The 20,809-nt window shown below is 33.0% G+C and overlaps 1 protein-coding gene and 1 long non-coding RNA gene across 6 annotated transcripts in view; both read left to right on the top strand.

The window, feature by feature from the left end:
- The first annotated feature begins 68 nt into the window (after nucleotides 1-68).
- The window catches only part of LOC127739324 (glucosamine 6-phosphate N-acetyltransferase-like), a 31,449-nt gene continuing 10,708 nt past the window's right edge, over nucleotides 69-20,809 (top strand). Inside the window, exons 1-4 of the mRNA XM_052251000.1 lie at nucleotides 69-160; nucleotides 3,950-4,109; nucleotides 18,426-18,488; nucleotides 19,955-20,085. Of these exons, the coding sequence (XP_052106960.1) occupies nucleotides 140-160; nucleotides 3,950-4,109; nucleotides 18,426-18,488; nucleotides 19,955-20,085 (375 nt within the window). The 5' untranslated portion in view covers nucleotides 69-139. The remainder of the gene's footprint in view (nucleotides 161-3,949; nucleotides 4,110-18,425; nucleotides 18,489-19,954; nucleotides 20,086-20,809) is intronic.
- Nucleotides 6,629-15,643, top strand: LOC127739325 (uncharacterized). 5 transcript variants are annotated; one of them, XR_008000396.1, is made up of 2 exons: nucleotides 6,629-7,396; nucleotides 15,511-15,643. It is a non-coding gene; the product is annotated as an uncharacterized LOC127739325 (long non-coding RNA). The 5 variants fall into 5 exon arrangements; XR_008000395.1 differs by having other exon boundaries at nucleotides 6,629-6,996; XR_008000393.1 differs by lacking the exon at nucleotides 6,629-7,396 and adding an exon at nucleotides 9,066-11,856.

Genomic DNA, 20,809 nt, shown 5'->3' on the forward strand with positions numbered 1-20,809 from the left:
GACTTCAGAAAGTACCCTTTAGAAATATTATTAAGAGACTAAATAATTAAAATCCGGAAACAAATCGGGTGAAAATCCGTGACGTGTAAATTTCATCACTCCCGAAAGAAGAAAAGGGACTGTGGTAGTCTGATAAATTATGACAACCAATAAGAAAAAGGTAAACAAACAGTCAAAATAAATTTTATTTAAAATGAGATGAAAAACAAAACCACCAAAACCATTGTTACAGTTAAAGTTATAATAGAAAAATCCATGAAATAAGATACTTTACTTTGTAGAAATAGACTTAATAGTTTCCAGGAAATGGGAAGCAAAAATGGAATAAAAAGATGTCAGCTGACATATACTATAAGTATTAATGGTCCCAACAATTGGGTCTAATGATACTGTAACTATCTACTACTGTTAGTCCAAACACATTCCCCTGCATGAATTAATAATTAATAAGCTGTAGTAAGTATTGAGCTTTTTAACCAACATACAAGGCATGACAATATAATACATAACAAGGAATCCGGGTCCGTTCGCTCTGATTCACGTTCGCCCTAGTACCTGTTCGCCCTAATACCTGTTCGCCCTTGGTCCTTTCACTCTGGGTCCGTTCGCTCTGATTTTTATTATATTTTGTTGTCTTGTTGTATAATGGCTATTAATGCTTATTATTTGAAAAGAGTATGTTAAAGTTTGTCGAAAATTAAGCAGATTTTTAAGCATGAGATAAAGCTAGATAAAAAAGCTAAACACGCTAAAAGCAAATAAAAAATGTAAACTACATGTAAGCATACTTAAAAAGCTGGTAAAATACATAGCATAAAAGATTTAAGATAGGATATGATATAAAGAAAAGATTTAACAAAATTTATTTATAATGAAGTTCTAGAAATAAATGATCGAAATAGGGGGGAAATAATACATGTATAAAGCCCCTATTTTGTACTATCAGAAGTCCATTACTAGAGAAAGTGTGCTGGCTGTACTATATAGATGGGCGATCACACTGTCCCCGTTATCAGTGGAAAGCACTTTTGGTGGTCCAATTATGTCTTGGTTATTTACATCACCAAGGAAGCTATTTCAGTATGAAGTATACTTACATAAAGATTATATATGATTTGTTACTTACATATTTACAAATATTGTGATCGCAACTATTCCTACAACTTCAACCTATAGCATTTATATGTCAAACACGCGTGTTGTGATCTGCATTTCTTAACATATATTTTGACTGATTAATATTACAATATCTGACTGAAATGATATATAACCTTTGTCCATCCACACCATTATCCGAGGTAGTATTGCCATCAAGATCTTATGCAGGATTGAAGATATTCGAATTGAATAAAGGGCATACAATTATTTTTCCCTCTTTTTATTTTCAAAATTGAGTGTTCAATTTGTTAATTTTGCTAAAAATGTTTATATCTGCAGAATTTTCATGCAATTTAAAAAAAACTCTTATCTCTTAAAATTTGTAAAACGTATTACATACTTAAAATAAATATAATCATGATAAAAGAATGTTTATTCCTATTAACCATCTTTCCTCATCCAGTGTTACTTGTACTGTAGTGTTGCACGATTTTCCGACCTGATTTTTTCTTGTCAATTTTTTTATGGCGATTTTTCACAGTTAACTCTGAAACTGAACATGCATTGTATTAAGATGTAAGATTTTTAAATTCTGACAATTTTTCTACGGTAATAATTGTAGTTTTTAAATTGATAAATAATACGGCCAACATTTTTATTATTTAATATTAAAATCAACATCATGGCTCATGACACTGTAATATTATACATATATTATAATATTATATGGCATCTACGATCTGCTATTCATTAACAAGACATTACCAGATGGTCAAACATTATTTTCAACTGTGTGCTAATTAAATTATAGGGTGTTTTGCATAAATTATCTCTACCCAGAATGCATTGAAAAAAATTGGCCATAGATTTTTGTTACTATTAATAGAAATCTGGCTCAAATCCCATTTCTGCCACTGATAGAAGTAAGGGGAAATCGTGATCGCCTATACTATATAGCGGGTTGCACACTTCCTCTAGTAATGGACTTCTGGTACTATATATATATATACAATGTACATAATTTTCTACTTTTTATACGACCGCAAAAAATTTTTGCGGTCGTATATTGGTATGACGTTGGCGTCGTCGTCATCGTCCGGCGTCGTTGTCCGAAGACATATTGGTTTTCGCACTCTAACTTTAGTTTAAGTGAATGGATCTCTATGAAATTTTACCACAAGGTTCCATATCACATAGGGAATGCTGGAATTGATTTTGGGGGTAATTGCCTCAAAATTTTAGGAATTAGGGGCCAAAAAAGGGGCAAAAAAAAAAGCATTTTTCTAGTTTCATGACAATAACTTGTGTGTTAGTGTATGGATCTTTCTGAAATTGTACTACAAGGTTCCATATCACAAAGGGAAAGCTGGAATTGAGTTTGGGGGTAATTGCCCTAAACGTTTAGGAATAAGGGGCCAAAAAGGGGCCAAAAATAAGCATTTTTCTAGTTTCCAGACAATAACTTGTGTTCAAGTGTATGGATCTCTATGAGATTGTACTGCAAGATACCATACCACAAAGGGAAGGCTGGAATTGATTTTGGGGGGTAATTGCCTCAAAGTTTTAGGAATTAGGGGCAAAAAAGGGGCAAAAAACAATCATTTTTCTAGTTTCAGGACAATAACTTGTGTGTAAGTGTATGGATCTTTATGAAATTGTACAACAAGGTTCCATATCACAAAGGGAAAGCTGGGTTTGAGTTTGGGGGTAATTGCCCTAAACGTTTAGAAATTTGAGGCCAAAAAGGGGCCAAAAAACAAGCATTTTTCTAATTTCCAGACAATAACTTGTGTTCAAGTGTATGGATCTCTCTGAAATTGTACTGCAAGATACCATACCACAAAGGGAAGGCTGGGATTGAGTTTGGGGGTGATGAATCATAAGGGGGTTCAAAAAATTTTGAGGGGGGGATTTTTTTTCCTTTTTTTTTCTTTAAAATTTTCCATTTTAAATTGGTTATTTCTGATTTATATTTAAAAGCAAATAATAATGATATGATTTCAATAGGTAAGTTTTTAGACCACATTCATTCTGTGTCAGAAACCTATGCTGTGTCAAATATTTAATCACAATCCAAATTCAGTGCTGTATCAAGCTTGAATGTTGTGTCCATACTTGCCCCAACTGTTCAGGGTTCGACCTCTGTGGTCATATCAAGCTGCGCCCAGCGGAGCATTTTATTCAATCTTATATTGGTAGATATTCATCTGTCTCACACTTTCGATTTCCAAATAATATGAACCTCCTGAACATGTGCTGAATGCTATTTTTGTCCCTGCTGCAAAGTAGGACTAATGACATATATCATGTATATTATAATTTTTTTATACATGATCAATCCATCTTGACTTGTAAGTGCACCAACACCTACATTTTTGTCAGATCTTTATGAAATTTATAATCAGAATTCAGATTGTGTATTTCCTTAAAAAAAAATCCAGTTTCATTGATGTTCATGCAGGATGAAAAAATCAGTTTGAAAAACTGCAGAAAAAATTGTACATTCAATCAATATTGGCATCAAATGATGGAAGACTACCAACATTGATATTTTTTTTAATTTAAAGATTTGAAATAATGTTTACTTTATTTTTTTCTACATATATAGGTCATGTAAAAATGAATGTAGGTTGAATAAATAAAATTCAACAAAATCCTAAAATACTGGCTTCAAATTATTTTTGGAAGGTTTTTAGTATCATTCATTCTGAAACATTTATTGAAACGAACCCTATGATTAAGCATACAGTGACTGTTTTTCAATCAGTGGGCATATATTAAGGACCCCCTGTTGTGGTTTCTTTTTAAACTAATAGATAATTACTATCATTATATATTTTTCTTTAAATAGGCAAATGGAGTTGAAGATGAACCTATCTTTGATCCTAGCGTTCTGCGAGAACTAGACTTTGAAAGCAAGTCAAGAGCAACATACAATCCAAATATATCACCACAGAACCCAGGAGAAATGTTAAAACTCAGACCACTCTATAAATCTGATTATGATAAAGGTAAGTATTTTTATGAAAGTATCAACGATATTACTCTATTTATTGACCTGTTTGGATTTGGTTTGAACACCTAAGTATTTACATGATTTAAGAGGTGTTATCTTCTAGAAAAGGTAAATGGTGCTACTAATTCCTTATCGTAAAAATGTAAAAACAATAATCACTAGATTTTCACTTGTCATAAACTAAACATCAGCAGCCAGTGGAGCTTGAACTATGTTACCCCTCAGGAGCGCCTGAATTCATCCCTGGTTTTTGGTGGTGTTAGTGAATGACTCAATCTTTAGTTTTATTTGTAGTGATTTGTGCACTGTCGTTTGTCTTTTTTCTTTTGGGGTAATTCATATTTTTTCTTTGACTTATGGTTTTTGATTGCCGCCTTGGTGTCTTTTCAAACTCAAATATTACCTGACTTTTGCCATTAAAAATAGAAGGTGCCTAAATCATGTTAATAACATACACATGACCTACACAGCTACAGCACACTTTTAAAATATGATTGATCATGATTCTGTTTAAAATCACTCTTTCTGGTGCAGAGTGAATCCCAATGAAACTGTGTAATTGCTGGTGATTTAAAGTGCAACCACTCAGATTTATGACCCTATCACATACTATTGATTAAATATACCATGTATACAGAGAAGTATTTCAATCACCTACAATCATAGAACGATCTCTAATATTTATAAAAGAGACTTAGGATTAATGATAAGAGGACAGCAACCAACCAACAAAAGTTACCCCCCCCCCAAAAAAAACAAAAAAAATTAAGAGGACACCATATAATCCTCAGTAATGAATTAATGCTAGAACCATATGCATGCAGCTGTGAGCTCTCACTTCTGGGCAAGCTGTGAATAAATTCATTAAAGATGACTTAGTATCTGATAGCAATTCCAACTTTGGTTTACCTAACAAAGAAACATGATGGGATACAGATAAGATCTGAAGGTCTATGTGAATGACTTAAGATATGACCATAAATATGTGGTAGGGTCAACGTCAAACTAGTATTTTAGTACACAATCTTCCCCTATTAATTTAATATTTGACATATTATAGCCTATCATTTGTAATATAAATGTAGTTTTATAAAATCCTTTTTACGGAAACAAATTTAACTGGATTTTTCTTTTAAACATGTTAAAAGAAAGGAGACAGGAAAATTCTGATTTTCTCTTTGTAGATACAGTGATTTATATCATGTATATCAGGGTAACAGATTAATTCACAGTTTTTATACGACCGCAAAAAAATTTTTGTGGTCGTATATTGGTATGACGTTGGCGTCGTCGTCGTCGTCCGGCGTCGTCCGGCGTCGTCCGAAGACACATTGGTTTTCGCACTCTAACTTTAGTTTAAGTGAATGGATCTTTATGAAATTTTACCACAAGGTTCAATACCACAAAAGGAAGGTTGGGATTGATTTTGGGGGTTATGGTAATAACAGTAAAGGAATAAGGGGCCAAAAAGGGGCCAAAAATAAGCATTTTTGTAACTTCCAGACATAACTTGTGTGTTAGTGTATGGATCTCTCTGACATTGTACCACAAGGTTACATATCACTAAAGGAATGCTGGGATTGATTTTGGGGGTAATTGTCTCCAAATTTTAGGAATTAGGGGCCAAAAAAGGGGCAAAAAACAAGCATTTTTCTAGTTTCATGACAATAACTTGTGTGTAAGTGTATGGATCTTTCTGAAATTGTACTACAAGGTTCCATATCACAAAGGAAAAGCTGGGTTTGAGTTTGGGGGTAATTGCCCTAAACGTTTAGGAATTTGGGGCCAAAAAGGGGCCAAAAAACACATTTTTTTTCTAGTTTCCAGACAATAACTTGTGTTCAAGTGTATGGATCTCTCTGAAATTGTACTGCAAGGTACCATACCACAAAGGGAAGGCTGGGATTGAGTTTGGGGGTGATGAATCATAATGGGGGTTCAAAAAATTTTGGGGGGGATTTATTTTTTTTTCCTTTTTTTTCTTTTTTTCCTTTTTTGTTTCTTTTAAAATTTCCATTTTAAGTTGGTTATTTCTGATTTATATTCAAAATCAAATAATAATGATATGGTAGGAGATACACACCAAACAGGATGTGTAAATTATTATATAATAAGTATTGTGCAATAGCAAGAAATTTTCAATTGCACAGTATTGCACAATAGCAAGAAATCTTCAATTGCACAGTATTGCGCAATAGCAAGAAATCTTCAATTGCACAGTATTGTGCAATAGCAAGAAATATCCAATAGCACAATATTGCGCAATAGCAAGAAATTGTCAATTGTACAGTATTGCGCAATAGCAAGAAATATTTAATAGCACAGGATTGTGCAAAAGAAGATACTTCCTTTAAATTGCTTATTTCTTGACCAATTTCAATGGGGTTTTCTTCTTGATTTCATGGGGTTCTTTAATATGCTGAATCTAACCGTGTATGTAGTTTTTGGATTTTGGGCCCCGTTTTTAAATTGGTCCACATTGAGGTCTAAAGGGTCCAAAATTAAACTTTTGTTTGATATCATCAAAAATTGAATTATTGGGGTTCTTTGATATGCCGAATCTAACTGTGTATTTAGATTTTTAAATTTTGGTTCCGTTTTCAAATTGGTCTACATTAAGGTCCAAAGGGTCCAAAATTAAACTTAGTTTGATTTTAACAAAAATTGAATTCTTAGGGTTCTTTGATATGCTGAATCTAAACATGTATTTAGATTTTTGATTATGGGCCCAGTTTTCAAGTTGGTCCAAATCGGGGTCCAAAATTAAACTTTGTTTGATTTCAACAAAAATTGAATATATGGGGTTCTTTGATATGCTGAATCTAACCATGTATTTAGATTTTTGATTTTTGGGCCCCGTTATCAACTTTGTCCACATTGAGGTCAAAAGGGTCCAAAATTAAACTTTTTTGTTTGATTTCATCAAAAATTGAATTATTGGGGTTCTTTGATATGCCGAATCTAACCGTGTATTTAGATTCTTAATTTTTGGTTCCGTTTTCAAATTGGTCTACATTAAGGTCCAAAGGGTCCAAAATTAAACTTAGTTTGATTTTAACAAAAATTTAATTCTTAGGGTTCTTTGATATGCTGAATCTAAACATGTATTTAGATTTTTGATTATGGGCCCAGTTTTCAAGTTGGTCCAAATCGGGGTCCAAAATTAAACTTTGTTTGATTTCAACAAAAATTGAATATATGGGGTTCTTTGATATGCTGAATCTAACCATGTATTTAGATTTTTGATTTTTGGGCCCCGTTATCAACTTTGTCCACATTGAGGTCAAAAGGGTCCAAAATTAAACTTTGTTTGATTTCATCAAAAATTGAATTCTTGGGGTTCTTTGATATGCTGAATCTAACCATGTATTTAGATTTTGGATATTGGACCATAATAGGTGAATGTCCAATTTAAAATTTTTAAGTTCTTAGACCACATTCACTCTGTGTTAGAAACCTATGCTGTGTCAAATATTTAATCACAATCCAAATGCAAAGCTGTATCAAGCTTGAATGTTGTGTCCATACTTCCCCCAACTGTTCAGGGTTCGACCTCTGCGGTCGTATCAAGCTGCGCCCTGCGGAGCATTTTATTTCCATGGAAATAAGTACATTTGAGAAAAGTGATTGTAAGAAAAAAATATTGACAATTTCTCATTTTTAGAATCATCCTGCATAATAATTTTGAAAACATAAACAATAAATTGCTTCGCTGAGCGCAGCTGGATAAGCCCGCAGAGGTCTAACCCTGAACAGTTGGTGCAAAAATGAACACAATATTCAAGCTTGATACAGGTCTGAATTTGGATTGTAATTAAATATTTGACATATTATAGGTTTCTGAATAAATGTAGACAAAGAACTTGAAATTGGTTATATGAATTGAATTTATATTCAATTAAAGATTTATTGCTGTTGTGCAATACACTGTGCTGTTGCGCAATACTTAGTAAATCTGTTGTCAGACTATAAACAAAAAATAAAGTTCCATACATAACAGAAATTTATGAAAAAAATTACTGCACAAATCATTATTGAGTTATGGTTATTGACAGAAAACTGGGAAATCCCCCCTCATTTAATGAATACAACCCCATAAATCGGAAAACTATAGTCTAAAATTTATAAAATTCAAAAGGGAGCTCATGTCAATAGAAATAAACAATTCACCAAAGTTTCTGGCAAATTGGTGAAACTGTTTTTGAGTAATTGTCCAAAACTGGAAAATCCCCCCTTTTTTAATGAATAAAACCCCAAAATTCGGAAATGGTAAATCCAAAATTTATAAAAAACAAAAGGGAGCTCACGTCAATAGATATAAACAATTCAGCAAAGTTTCATGCATATTGGTTAAAGCAATTATGAGTAATTGTCAGAAAAGTGGAAAATCCCCCTTTTTGTAATGAATAAAACCCCATAAATCAGAAACGTATAGTCTAAAATTTATAAAATTCAAAAGGGAGCTCATGTCAATAGAAATAAACAATTCACCAAAGTTTCTTGCAAATTGGTGAAATTGTTTTTGAGTAATTGTCCAAAAACTGGAAAATCCCCCCTTTTTTAATGAATAAAACCCCAAAACTCGGAAATGGTAAATCCAAAATTTATAAAAAACAAAAGGGAGCTCATGTCAATAGATATAAACAATTCAGCAAAGTTTCATGCATATTGGTTAAAGCGTTTATGAGTAATTGTCAGAAAAGTGGAAAATCCCCCTTTTTGTAATGAATAAAACCCCATAAATCAGAAACGTATAGTCTAAAATTTATAAAAATCTAAAGGGAGCTCATGTCGATAGAAATAAACAATTCACCAAAGTTTCTGGCAAATTGGTGAAATTTTTTTTGAGTTATTGTCCAAAAACTGGAAAATCCCCCCTTTTTAGCTCACCGGGGCCTCATGTGAGCTTATGCCATCACTATGCGTCCGTCGTTGTTTGTCGTCTGTGGTCGTAAACTATTTAAAAAATCTTCTCCTCTGAAACTACTGGGCCAAATACCTTCAAACTTTAACTAAATGTTCCTTAGGGTATCTAGTTTATAAATTGTATCTGAAGTTTTGATCCATCGACAAACATGGCCGCCATGGCTAAAAATAGAACATAGGGGTCAAATGCAGTTTTTGGCTTATATCTCAAAAACTAAATCTTTTAGAGCAAATCTGACATGGGGTAAAATTGTTCAATTGGTCAAGATCTATCAGCTCTGAAATTTTCAGACGAATCGAACAACCCATTGTTGGGTTGCTGCCACCGAATTGGTAGTTTTAACATAATTTTGCAGTTTTTATACGACCGCAAAAATTAAAAATTTTTTGGTCGTATATTGGTATGACGTTGGCGTCGTCGTCGTCGTCGTCGTCGTCGTCGTCGTCCGGCGTCGTCCGAAGACACATTGGTTTTCGCACTCTAACTTTAGTTTAAGTGAATGGATCTCCATGAAATTTTACCATAAGGTTCAATACCACGAAAGGAAGGTTGGGATTGATTTTGGGGGTTATGGTACCAACAGTTAAGGAATTAGGGGCCAAAAAGGGGCCAAAAATAAGCATTTTTGTAACTTTCAGACAATAACTTGTGTGTAAGTGTATGGATCTCTCTGACATTGTACCACAAGGTTCCATATCACAAAGGGAAGGCTGTAATTGATTTTGGGGGTAATTGCCTCAAAATTTTAGGAATTAGGGGCCAAAAAAGGGGAAAAAAACAAGCATTTTTCTAGTTTCATGACAATAACTTGTGTGTAAGTGTTTGGATATTTCTGAAATTGTAATATAAGGTTTCATATCACAAAGGGAAAGCTGGAATTGAGTTCAGGGGTAATTGCCTGAAACGTTTAGGAATTGGGGCCCAAAAAGGGGCCAAAAATAAGCATTTTTCTAGTTTCAAGACAATAACTTGTGTTCAAGTGTATGGATCTCTCTGAAATTGTACTGCAAGGTACCATACCACAAAGGGAAGGCTAGGATTGAGTTTGGGGGTGATGAATCATAAGGGGGTTCAAAACATTTGGGGGGGGGATTTTTTTTTTTTTCTTTTTTTTTCTTTTTTTCCTTTTTTTTTCTTTTAAAATTTTCCATTTTAAGTTGGTTATTTCTGATTTATATTTAAAAGCAAATAATAATGATATGGTAGGAGATACACACCAAACAGGATGTGTAAATTTTTATATAATAAGTATTGTGCAATAGCAAGAAATTTTCAATTGCACAGTATTGCACAATAGCAAGAAATCTTCAATTGCACAGTATTGCGCAATAGCAAGAAATCTTCAATTGCACAGTATTGGGCAATAGCAAGAAATATCCAATAGCACAATATTGCGCAATAGCAAGAAATTGTCAATTGTACAGTATTGCGCAATAGCAAGAAATATTCAATTGCACAGTATTGTGCAAAAGAAGATACTTCTTATAAATTGCTTATTTCTTGATCAATTTCAATGGGGTTTTATTCTTGAATTCTTGGGGTTCTTTAATATGCTGAATATAACCGTGTATTAAGTTTTTGGATTTTGGGCCCCATTTTTAAATTGGTCCACATTGAGGTCCAAAGGGTCCAAAATTTAACTTTGTTTGATTTCATCAAAAATTGAATTATTGGGGTTCTTTGATATGCCGAATCTAACTGTGTATTTAGATTTTTAAATTTTGGTTCCGTTTTCAAATTGGTCTACATTAAGGTCCAAAGGGTCCAAAATTAAACTTAGTTTGATTTTAACAAAAATTGAATTCTTAGGGTTCTTTGATATGCTGATTCTAAACATGTATTTAGATTTTTGATTATGGGCCCAGTTTTCAAGTTGGTCCAAATCGGGGTCCAAAATTAAACTTTGTTTGATTTCAACAAAAATTGAATATATGGGGTTCTTTGATATGCTGAATCTAACCATGTATTTAGATTTTTGATTTTTGGGCCCCGTTATCAACTTTGTCCACATTGAGGTCAAAAGGGTCCAAAATTAAACTTTTTTGTTTGATTTCATCAAAAATTGAATTATTGGGGTTCTTTGATATGCCGAATCTAACTGTGTATTTAGATTTTTAAATTTTGGTTCCGTTTTCAAATTGGTCTACATTAAGGTCCAAAGGGTCCAAAATTAAACTTAGTTTGATTTTAACAAAAATTGAATTCTTAGGGTTCTTTGATATGCTGATTCTAAACATGTATTTAGATTTTTGATTATGGGCCCAGTTTTCAAGTTGGTCCAAATCGGGGTCCAAAATTAAACTTTGTTTGATTTCAACAAAAATTGAATATATGGGGTTCTTTGATATGCTGAATCTAACCATGTATTTAGATTTTTGATTTTTGGGCCCCGTTATCAACTTTGTCCACATTGAGGTCAAAAGGGTCCAAAATTAAACTTTTTTGTTTGATTTCATCAAAAATTGAATTATTGGGGTTCTTTGATATGCCGAATCTAACCGTGTATTTAGATTCTTAATTTTTGGTTCCGTTTTCAAATTGGTCTACATTAAGGTCCAAAGGGTCCAAAATTAAACTTAGTTTGATTTTAACAAAAATTTAATTCTTAGGGTTCTTTGATATGCTGAATCTAAACATGTATTTAGATTTTTGATTATGGGCCCAGTTTTCAAGTTGGTCCAAATCGGGGTCCAAAATTAAACTTTGTTTGATTTCAACAAAAATTGAATATATGGGGTTCTTTGATATGCTGAATCTAACCATGTATTTAGATTTTTGATTTTTGGGCCCCGTTATCAACTTTGTCCACATTGAGGTCAAAAGGGTCCAAAATTAAACTTTGTTTGATTTCATCAAAAATTGAATTCTTGGGGTTCTTTGATATGCTGAATCTAACCATGTATTTAGATTTTGGATATTGGACCATAATAGGTGAATGTCCAATTTAAGATTTTTAAGTTCTTAGACCACATTCACTCTGTGTTAGAAACCTATGCTGTGTCAAATATTTAATCACAATCCAAATGCAAAGCTGTATCAAGCTTGAATGTTGTGTCCATACTTCCCCCAACTGTTCAGGGTTCGACCTCTGCGGTCGTATCAAGCTGCGCCCTGCGGAGCATTTTATTTCCATGGAAATAAGTACTTTTGAGAAAAGTGATTGTAAGAAAAAAATATTGACAATTTCTCATTTTTAGAATCATCCTGCATAATAATTTTGAAAACATAAACAATAAATTGCTTCGCTGAGCGCAGCTGGATAAGCCCGCAGAGGTCTAACCCTGAACAGTTGGTGCAAAAATGAACACAATATTCAAGCTTGATACAGGTCTGAATTTGGATTGTAATTAAATATTTGACATATTATAGGTTTCTGAATAAATGTAGACAAAGAACTTGAAATTGGTTATATGAATTGAATTTATATTCAATTAAAGATTTCTTGCTGTTGTGCAATACACTGTGCTGTTGCGCAATACTTAGTAAATCTGTTGTCAGACTATAAACAAAAAATAAAGTTCCATACATAACAGAAATTTATGAAAAAAATTACTGCACAAATCATTATTGAGTTATGGTTATTGACAGAAAACTGGGAAATCCCCCCTCATTTAATGAATACAACCCCATAAATCGGAAAACTATAGTCTAAAATTTATAAAATTCAAAAGGGAGCTCATGTCAATAGAAATAAACAATTCACCAAAGTTTCTGGCAAATTGGTGAAACTGTTTTTGAGTAATTGTCCAAAACTGGAAAATCCCCCCTTTTTTAATGAATAAAACCCCAAAATTCGGAAATGGTAAATCCAAAATTTATAAAAAACAAAAGGGAGCTCACGTCAATAGATATAAACAATTCAGCAAAGTTTCATGCATATTGGTTAAAGCAATTATGAGTAATTGTCAGAAAAGTGGAAAATCCCCCTTTTTGTAATGAATAAAACCCCATAAATCAGAAACGTATAGTCTAAAATTTATAAAATTCAAAAGGGAGCTCATGTCAATAGAAATAAACAATTCACCAAAGTTTCTTGCAAATTGGTGAAATTGTTTTTGAGTAATTGTCCAAAAACTGGAAAATCCCCCCTTTTTTAATGAATAAAACCCCAAAACTTGGAAATGGTAAATCCAAAATTTATAAAAAACAAAAGGGAGCTCATGTCAATAGATATAAACAATTCAGCAAAGTTTCATGCATATTGGTTAAAGCGTTTATGAGTAATTGTCAGAAAAGTGGAAAATCCCCCTTTTTGTAATGAATAAAACCCCATAAATCAGAAACATATAGTCTAAAATTTATAAAAATCTAAAGGGAGCTCATGTCGATAGAAATAAACAATTCACCAAAGTTTCTGGCAAATTGGTGAAATTTTTTTTGAGTTATTGTCCAAAAACTGGAAAATCCCCCCTTTTTAGCTCACCGGGGCCTCATGTGAGCTTATGCCATCACTATGCGTCCGTCGTTGTTTGTCGTCTGTGGTCGTAAACTATTTAAAAAATCTTCTCCTCTGAAACTACTGGGCCAAATACCTTCAAACTTTAACTAAATGTTCCTTAGGGTATCTAGTTTATAAATTGTATCTGAAGTTTTGATGCATCGACAAACATGGCCGCCATGGCTAAAAATAGAACATAGGGGTCAAATGCAGTTTTTGGCTTATATCTCAAAAACTAAATCTTTTAGAGCAAATCTGACATGGGGTAAAATTGTTCAATTGGTCAAGATCTATCAGCTCTGAAATTTTCAGACGAATCGAACAACCCATTGTTGGGTTGCTGCCACCGAATTGGTAGTTTTAACATAATTTTGCAGTTTTTATACGACCGCAAAAATTAAAAATTTTTTGGTCGTATATTGGTATGACGTTGGCGTCGTCGTCGTCGTCGTCGTCGTCGTCGTCCGGCGTCGTCCGAAGACACATTGGTTTTCGCACTCTAACTTTAGTTTAAGTGAATGGATCTCCATGAAATTTTACCATAAGGTTCAATACCACGAAAGGAAGGTTGGGATTGATTTTGGGGGTTATGGTACCAACAGTTAAGGAATTAGGGGCCAAAAAGGGGCCAAAAATATAAGCATTTTTGTAACTTTCAGACAATAACTTGTGTGTAAGTGTATGGATCTCTCTGACATTGTACCACAAGGTTCCATATCACAAAGGGAAGGCTGTAATTGATTTTGGGGGTAATTGCCTCAAAATTTTAGGAATTAGGGGCCAAAAAAGGGGAAAAAAACAAGCATTTTTCTAGTTTCATGACAATAACTTGTGTGTAAGTGTTTGGATATTTCTGAAATTGTAATATAAGGTTTCATATCACAAAGGGAAAGCTGGAATTGAGTTCAGGGGTAATTGCCTGAAACGTTTAGGAATTGGGGCCCAAAAAGGGGCCAAAAATAAGCATTTTTCTAGTTTCAAGACAATAACTTGTGTTCAAGTGTATGGATCTCTCTGAAATTGTACTGCAAGGTACCATACCACAAAGGGAAGGCTAGGATTGAGTTTGGGGTGATGAATCATAAGGGGGTTCAAAACATTTGGGGGGGGGGATTTTTTTTTTTTTCTTTTTTTTTCTTTTTTTCCTTTTTTTTTCTTTTAAAATTTTCCATTTTAAGTTGGTTATTTCTGATTTATATTTAAAAGCAAATAATAATGATATGGTAGGAGATACACACCAAACAGGATGTGTAAATTTTTATATAATAAGTATTGTGCAATAGCAAGTTATTTTCAATTGCACAGTATTGCACAATAGCAAGAAATCTTCAATTGCACAGTATTGCGCAATAGCAAGAAATCTTCAATTGCACAGTATTGGGCAATAGCAAGAAATATCCAATAGCACAATATTGCGCAATAGCAAGAAATTGTCAATTGTACAGTATTGCGCAATAGCAAGAAATATTCAATTGCACAGTATTGTGCAAAAGAAGATACTTCTTATAAATTGCTTATTTCTTGATCAATTTCAATGGGGTTTTATTCTTGAATTCTTGGGGTTCTTTAATATGCTGAATATAACCGTGTATTAAGTTTTTGGATTTTGGGCCCCATTTTTAAATTGGTCCACATTGAGGTCCAAAGGGTCCAAAATTTAACTTTGTTTGATTTCATCAAAAATTGAATTATTGGGGTTCTTTGATATGCCGAATCTAACCGTGTATTTAGATTCTTAATTTTTGGTTCCGTTTTCAAATTGGTCTACATTAAGGTCCAAAGGGTCCAAAATTAAACTTAGTTTGATTTTAACAAAAATTGTGAATTTTTAGTGTTCTTTGATATGCTGAATCTAAACATGTATTTAGATTTTTGATTATGGGCCCAGTTTTCAAGTTGGTCCAAATCGGGGTCCAAAATTAAACTTTGTTTGATTTCAACAAAAATTGAATATATGGGGTTCTTTGATATGCTGAATCTAACCATGTATTTAGAGTTTTGGGCCCCGTTATCAACTTTGTCCACATTGAGGTCAAAAGGGTCCAAAATTAAACTTTGTTTGATTTCATCAAAAATTGAATTCTTGAGGTTCTTTGATATGCTGAATCTAACCATGTATTTAGATTTTGGATATTGGACCATAATAGGTGAATGTCCAATTTAAAATTTTTAAGTTCTTAGACCACATTCATTCTGTGTCAGAAACCTATGCTGTGTCAAATATTTAATCACAATCCAAATTCAGAGCTGTATCAAGCTTGAATGTTGTGTCCATACTTGCCCCAACTGTTCAGGGTTCGACCTCTGCGGTCGTATCAAGCTGCGCCCTGCGGAGCATTTTATTTGTTATTATTTTGAATATAATTATAGATATATATAAACTGTAAGCAGCAATAATGTTCAGCAAAGTAAGATCTAAAAAAAAAGTTAATAAAGTTAATCTACAAAATTGTCAATTGACCCCTTAAGGAGTTATTGCCCTTTAAAGACAATTTTACACAATTTGTTCATCAAGTTTGCTAACATTTAATAATCTTCTCCTCTGAAACTACTGGGCCAATTACCTTCAAACTTTAACTAAATGTTCCTTAGGGTATCTTGTTTATAAATTGTATCCAAAATTTGTATCCATCGACAGACATGGCCGCCATGGCTAAAAATAGAACATAAGGGTCAAATGCAGTTTTTGGCTTATATCTCAAAAACTAAATCTTTTAGAGCAAATGTGACATGGGGTAAAATTGTTAAATTGGTCAAGATTTATCGGCCCTGAAATTATCAGACGAATCGAACAACCCATTGTTGGGTTGCTGCCACCGAATTGGTAGTTTTAACAAAATTTTGCAGTTTTTTGTTATTATTTTGAATATTACTATAGATATATGTAAACTGTATGCAGCAATAATGTTCAGCAAAATAAGATCTACAAAAAAGTTAATAAAGTTAATCAACAAAATTGTCAATTGACCCCTTAAGGAGTTATTGCCCTTTAAAGACAATTTTACACAATTTGTTCATCAAGTTTGCTAACATTTAAAAATCTTCTCTGAAATACAGGTGAGCGATTCAGGCTCTTGAGAGCCTCTTGTTTAATGAATAAAACCCCAAAACTTGGAAGTGGTAAATCCGAAATTTATAAAAAAACGAAAGGGAGCTCACGTCAATAGATATAAACATTTCAGCAAAGTTTCATGCATATTGGTTAAAGCGTTTTTGAGTTAATGTCCGACATGTTGACGAGGGACGGACACCAGACAGACGGACGGACAGACAGACGGTCAACGGTATACCATATTACATAAACAGGCATATAAAAATGCTATACTTGCTTTTGGTTAACATAACTACATCCTTTAAACAGCTGATAATTATTTTATATTCAGTCAGTGTTATTTTTATTGTTTTTTTTCAATTTAGTGTTTTAACAATAACATTACTCATATGCATGTAGTCATTTTTATGCCCCCGCCGTAGCGGAGGGGGAATTAAGTTTTACCCTTGTCCATATGTCCGTCAGTACGTCCCACAGTTGGTTTCCATTCTCTAACTTAAGTTTGCCTCAACCAAATGTTATCAAACTTATACACAATGTTTATTACCACAAAACACAGATCAAGTTTGAATTTTGGTGGCGTCACTTTCACCGTTCTAGAGTTATACCCCTTTATAAATGGAAAAATTGCAAAATTTTTCATTTTCTTTCTCTAACTTAAGTTTGCCTAATCCAAATGTTATGAAAATTATACACAATGCTTATTACCACAATACACAGATCAAGTTTAAATTTTGGGGGCATCACTTTTACTGTTCTAGAGTTATGCCCCTTTACAAATGTAGCAATTTTTTCATTTTTTTTCCAAAAATATCAATGTCATTATTCAAGTAATTTTTAAAATTAGAGTTATCTTCCTTTGTCCATGATTATAGTTAAATCAACTTCAATCAATGCTTTATACAATGCAATGTTTAATTTTGCCTTCCACTGATAAAACACAGATCAAGTTGAATTTGGGTAGTGTCAGTTTAACCATTATTGAGTTATGCCCTTTTATAAATCGAAAAATTGCAAAATTTTGAGTTTCCATTTTGTAACTTAAGTTTGCCCTAACCAAACATTATGAAACCTATACACAATACTCATTACCACAAAACTAAGATCAAGTACAAATATTGTTTCCGTTCTCTAACATGCTAACTTTAGTTTGCCTCAACCAAATGTTATGAAACTTATACACAATGCTTATTACTACATAATACAGATGAAGTACGAAATTCGGTGGCGTCACTTTTACCATTCTTGAGTTATGTCCCTTCATAAACATAAAGATTGCTGAATTTTTCGTTTCCGTTCTGTAACTTTAGTTTGTCTCAACCAAATGTAATAAAACGTATACACAACCGTTCTAGAGTTATGCGTGTTTACAAATAGAAAAATTGCTGAATTTTTTGTTTCTGTTCTCTTCTTAAGTTAGCCTCAACCAAATGTTATGAGACTTACACATAATGCTTATTACCACAAAACTCAGATCAAGTTCAAATTTGGGTAGTGTCACTTTTACAGTTCTTCAGTTATGTCCCTTTATAACTATATGATATGCAAGCGGGGACATCATCTGTGTCCACATGTGGACACAATCCACATTTATTGATTCTAAAACAACAATATACTGGGTAATAAGAAGAACTTTAAATAGCATGAAAAGCCAATGAATTTCAAAGTAAAGAGAGAGAGAGAGAGAGAGGAGATATTTTGGGGACATAAAGAGTCTAATGTGGGTAAACTGAAAATTTGAAAATAAAGAGAAAAAAAAAACATTTCATTAAAAAAATATTTGGAAGTCTTGTCATTTATCCATTCTTTGAATAAAATAGATTAATTATATTTTAGTCTATTCTCTTATTGTATATATACTGGTAAACATCAACCTGTTTACATTTATTTGCAGACTACATGAATTTATTGAGTCAGCTGACCAAAGTTGGTAATGTCTCAAGAGAAGAGTTTGAAGGCAAGTACATAAAAAATGATTTTAATTTATGGTATTTTTTGCTATTATGTAATTAATGTATCAAGAAATAAAGAAAAATATAAATATTCTGAGAAAAACATGAACCTTGTGCAATGCCAAAATATAGATATGGATGTAGAGTATTTTATTTGAGTATGTGTAAAAAAATCTGAAAATTTTTTTTTTATTCCTTATTGCATTTGAATACCATGGATATTTACAACACCCTGAGTAGTCCAATCGAAAATTTGTTTAAATATGAATTTTCATCAGTTTTCTTAATTATTTAGCAGTAAAACTGATATATTGTCACAAAATTTAAACAAAAATTAAATTCTTGACTTTTAAAATAATTTATGTACAAAAATAATGAGTGAAAAACAAATATGAAACACAGCAACAAACGACAACCACTGAATTACAGGTTCCTGACTTGGGACAGGCACATACAGAATGTGGCGGGGTTGAACTAGTTATATGGTGCCAAACCCTCCCCCTAATATATCTAGTTATGAATTTGTGACCATAAGCATAACACTATTGGTCAGAGAAGTTTCTTATTGTCCTTAAACAATAGGAAATTCACAAAATACTGTGTATTTTATTATAGTTCTAGCTGCAAAGCCTTTTTATTAACTAATTATACCCCACCGAACAAAATTCCTTAGTGTATAATATTTTTGACCCATCTGTCCTTCCGTCAGTCCTGTTGTTGTCATCGCAACTCCTCTGAAACCGTACAACAGAATTTCATGAAACTTTGAAGCTAATACGGACATACTATGTAGATGTGCATATCAACAAGAAATTTTTATTAGTTGACTTTTGTAGGAGTTATGAGTCTTTGAACTAGGAATCTGGTGAGATTTTGTTTGCCAAGTGACAATATGGGGGCGTGGGGTATGTGAACCTGCTCACTAAGGTTCTTTAATTTAGTGAAAATTCAGAAATTTTTGCATGCATATATTATTGAGGTTATTGGATAATATACAATATGTGAGACCAATTTGCATTTCAGGAAATTCTGCATACAAATAATGCTCAGGGTTCTCACTAAGGTGAGTCCATGAGTCCTGGACTCATGATAATCTGTCTGGACTCACCATTTTCAAAACTGGATTGGAATATTTTGTATAAACTGAACATACATATCATCATTTTATAGCAAAGGTTTAAAAGTAATCTGAATTTAATGTCATTTCATTGCTCTATAAGGTCATGGAGACTAAAATGATAAATTGTATTACAATAAAATATCTTCTTCATACTGTTGGACTCACCATGGCCAAAAATGACGAGTCCCTGGACTCGCCTTCAAAAATCCTTAGTGAGAACCCTGACATTGCTATCTATATTTTGAATGCAAGCTTATACTTTTTCAATGCCTTTCCTGTAGCAAATTTATACAATAATAAAAACACTACAACTATTTCTGAATTGACATCAGTTATTTCATTTAATTTCAGCAAGATTTGATGATCTGAAAGGCTGTGGAGATACATATTATGTAGTTGTGATAGAAGACCTGTCTTTAAACCAGGTCATAGGAACAGGTACTCTGGTGAAAGAACGAAAGTTTTTACGACAGTGTGCATCTGTAAGTATTTGGAAAATGTAATTTCAAAATAATCAGTTAGCAGTTTACGCCATTGTACAAATTATGAAATTACATATACAAACAAAACCAATTCAGCAATTATACTTACCAGAAATGGTGTACAAATAAAAAAATAAGAAGATGTGATATGATTGCCAATGAGACAACTCTCCACAAGACACCAAATGACTTTGAAGTTAACAACTATAGGTCACCGTACGGCCTTCAACAATAAGCAAAACCCATACTACATAGTCGGCTATAAAAGGCCCCAAAATGACAAATGTAAAACAATTCAAACTAGAAAACTTACAGCCTGATACAAGTACACTTTAGCTGAGGAACCTTAGCTCTTAGGGCCTTATGATACTTTTTGACAATTTGCGGACAATAGATCTAAATATCACAAGGACCTAAGGGCTAAGGTTCCGCAGCAAAGTTTACTTCAGCTGAGGGGGATTTTGTTATTTCCACATCTCAGTGTCGGAGTGGTCTAAGTAGTTCATCTTCTGTATAATAGCCTGTCAACACTGAATGCCTTATTGGCCGAGTGGTCTAGTGGTCTAAGTAGTTCATCTACTGTATCACTAGCCTGTCAACAAGGATGTTATGAGTTCAAACCCTGCACAAGGAAGGTGTGTTGAACAATAATATTAATTGATTAGGATTGCTAATTTTCCTGCCAAAGATCATGTTTCTCTAAGGGCACTCTGAATTCCTTCAC

Source organism: Mytilus californianus, unplaced genomic scaffold (genome assembly GCF_021869535.1).
Source record: "Mytilus californianus isolate M0D057914Y unplaced genomic scaffold, xbMytCali1.0.p SCAF_4, whole genome shotgun sequence".
NCBI classification, from domain to species: Eukaryota; Metazoa; Mollusca; class Bivalvia; order Mytilida; family Mytilidae; genus Mytilus; species Mytilus californianus.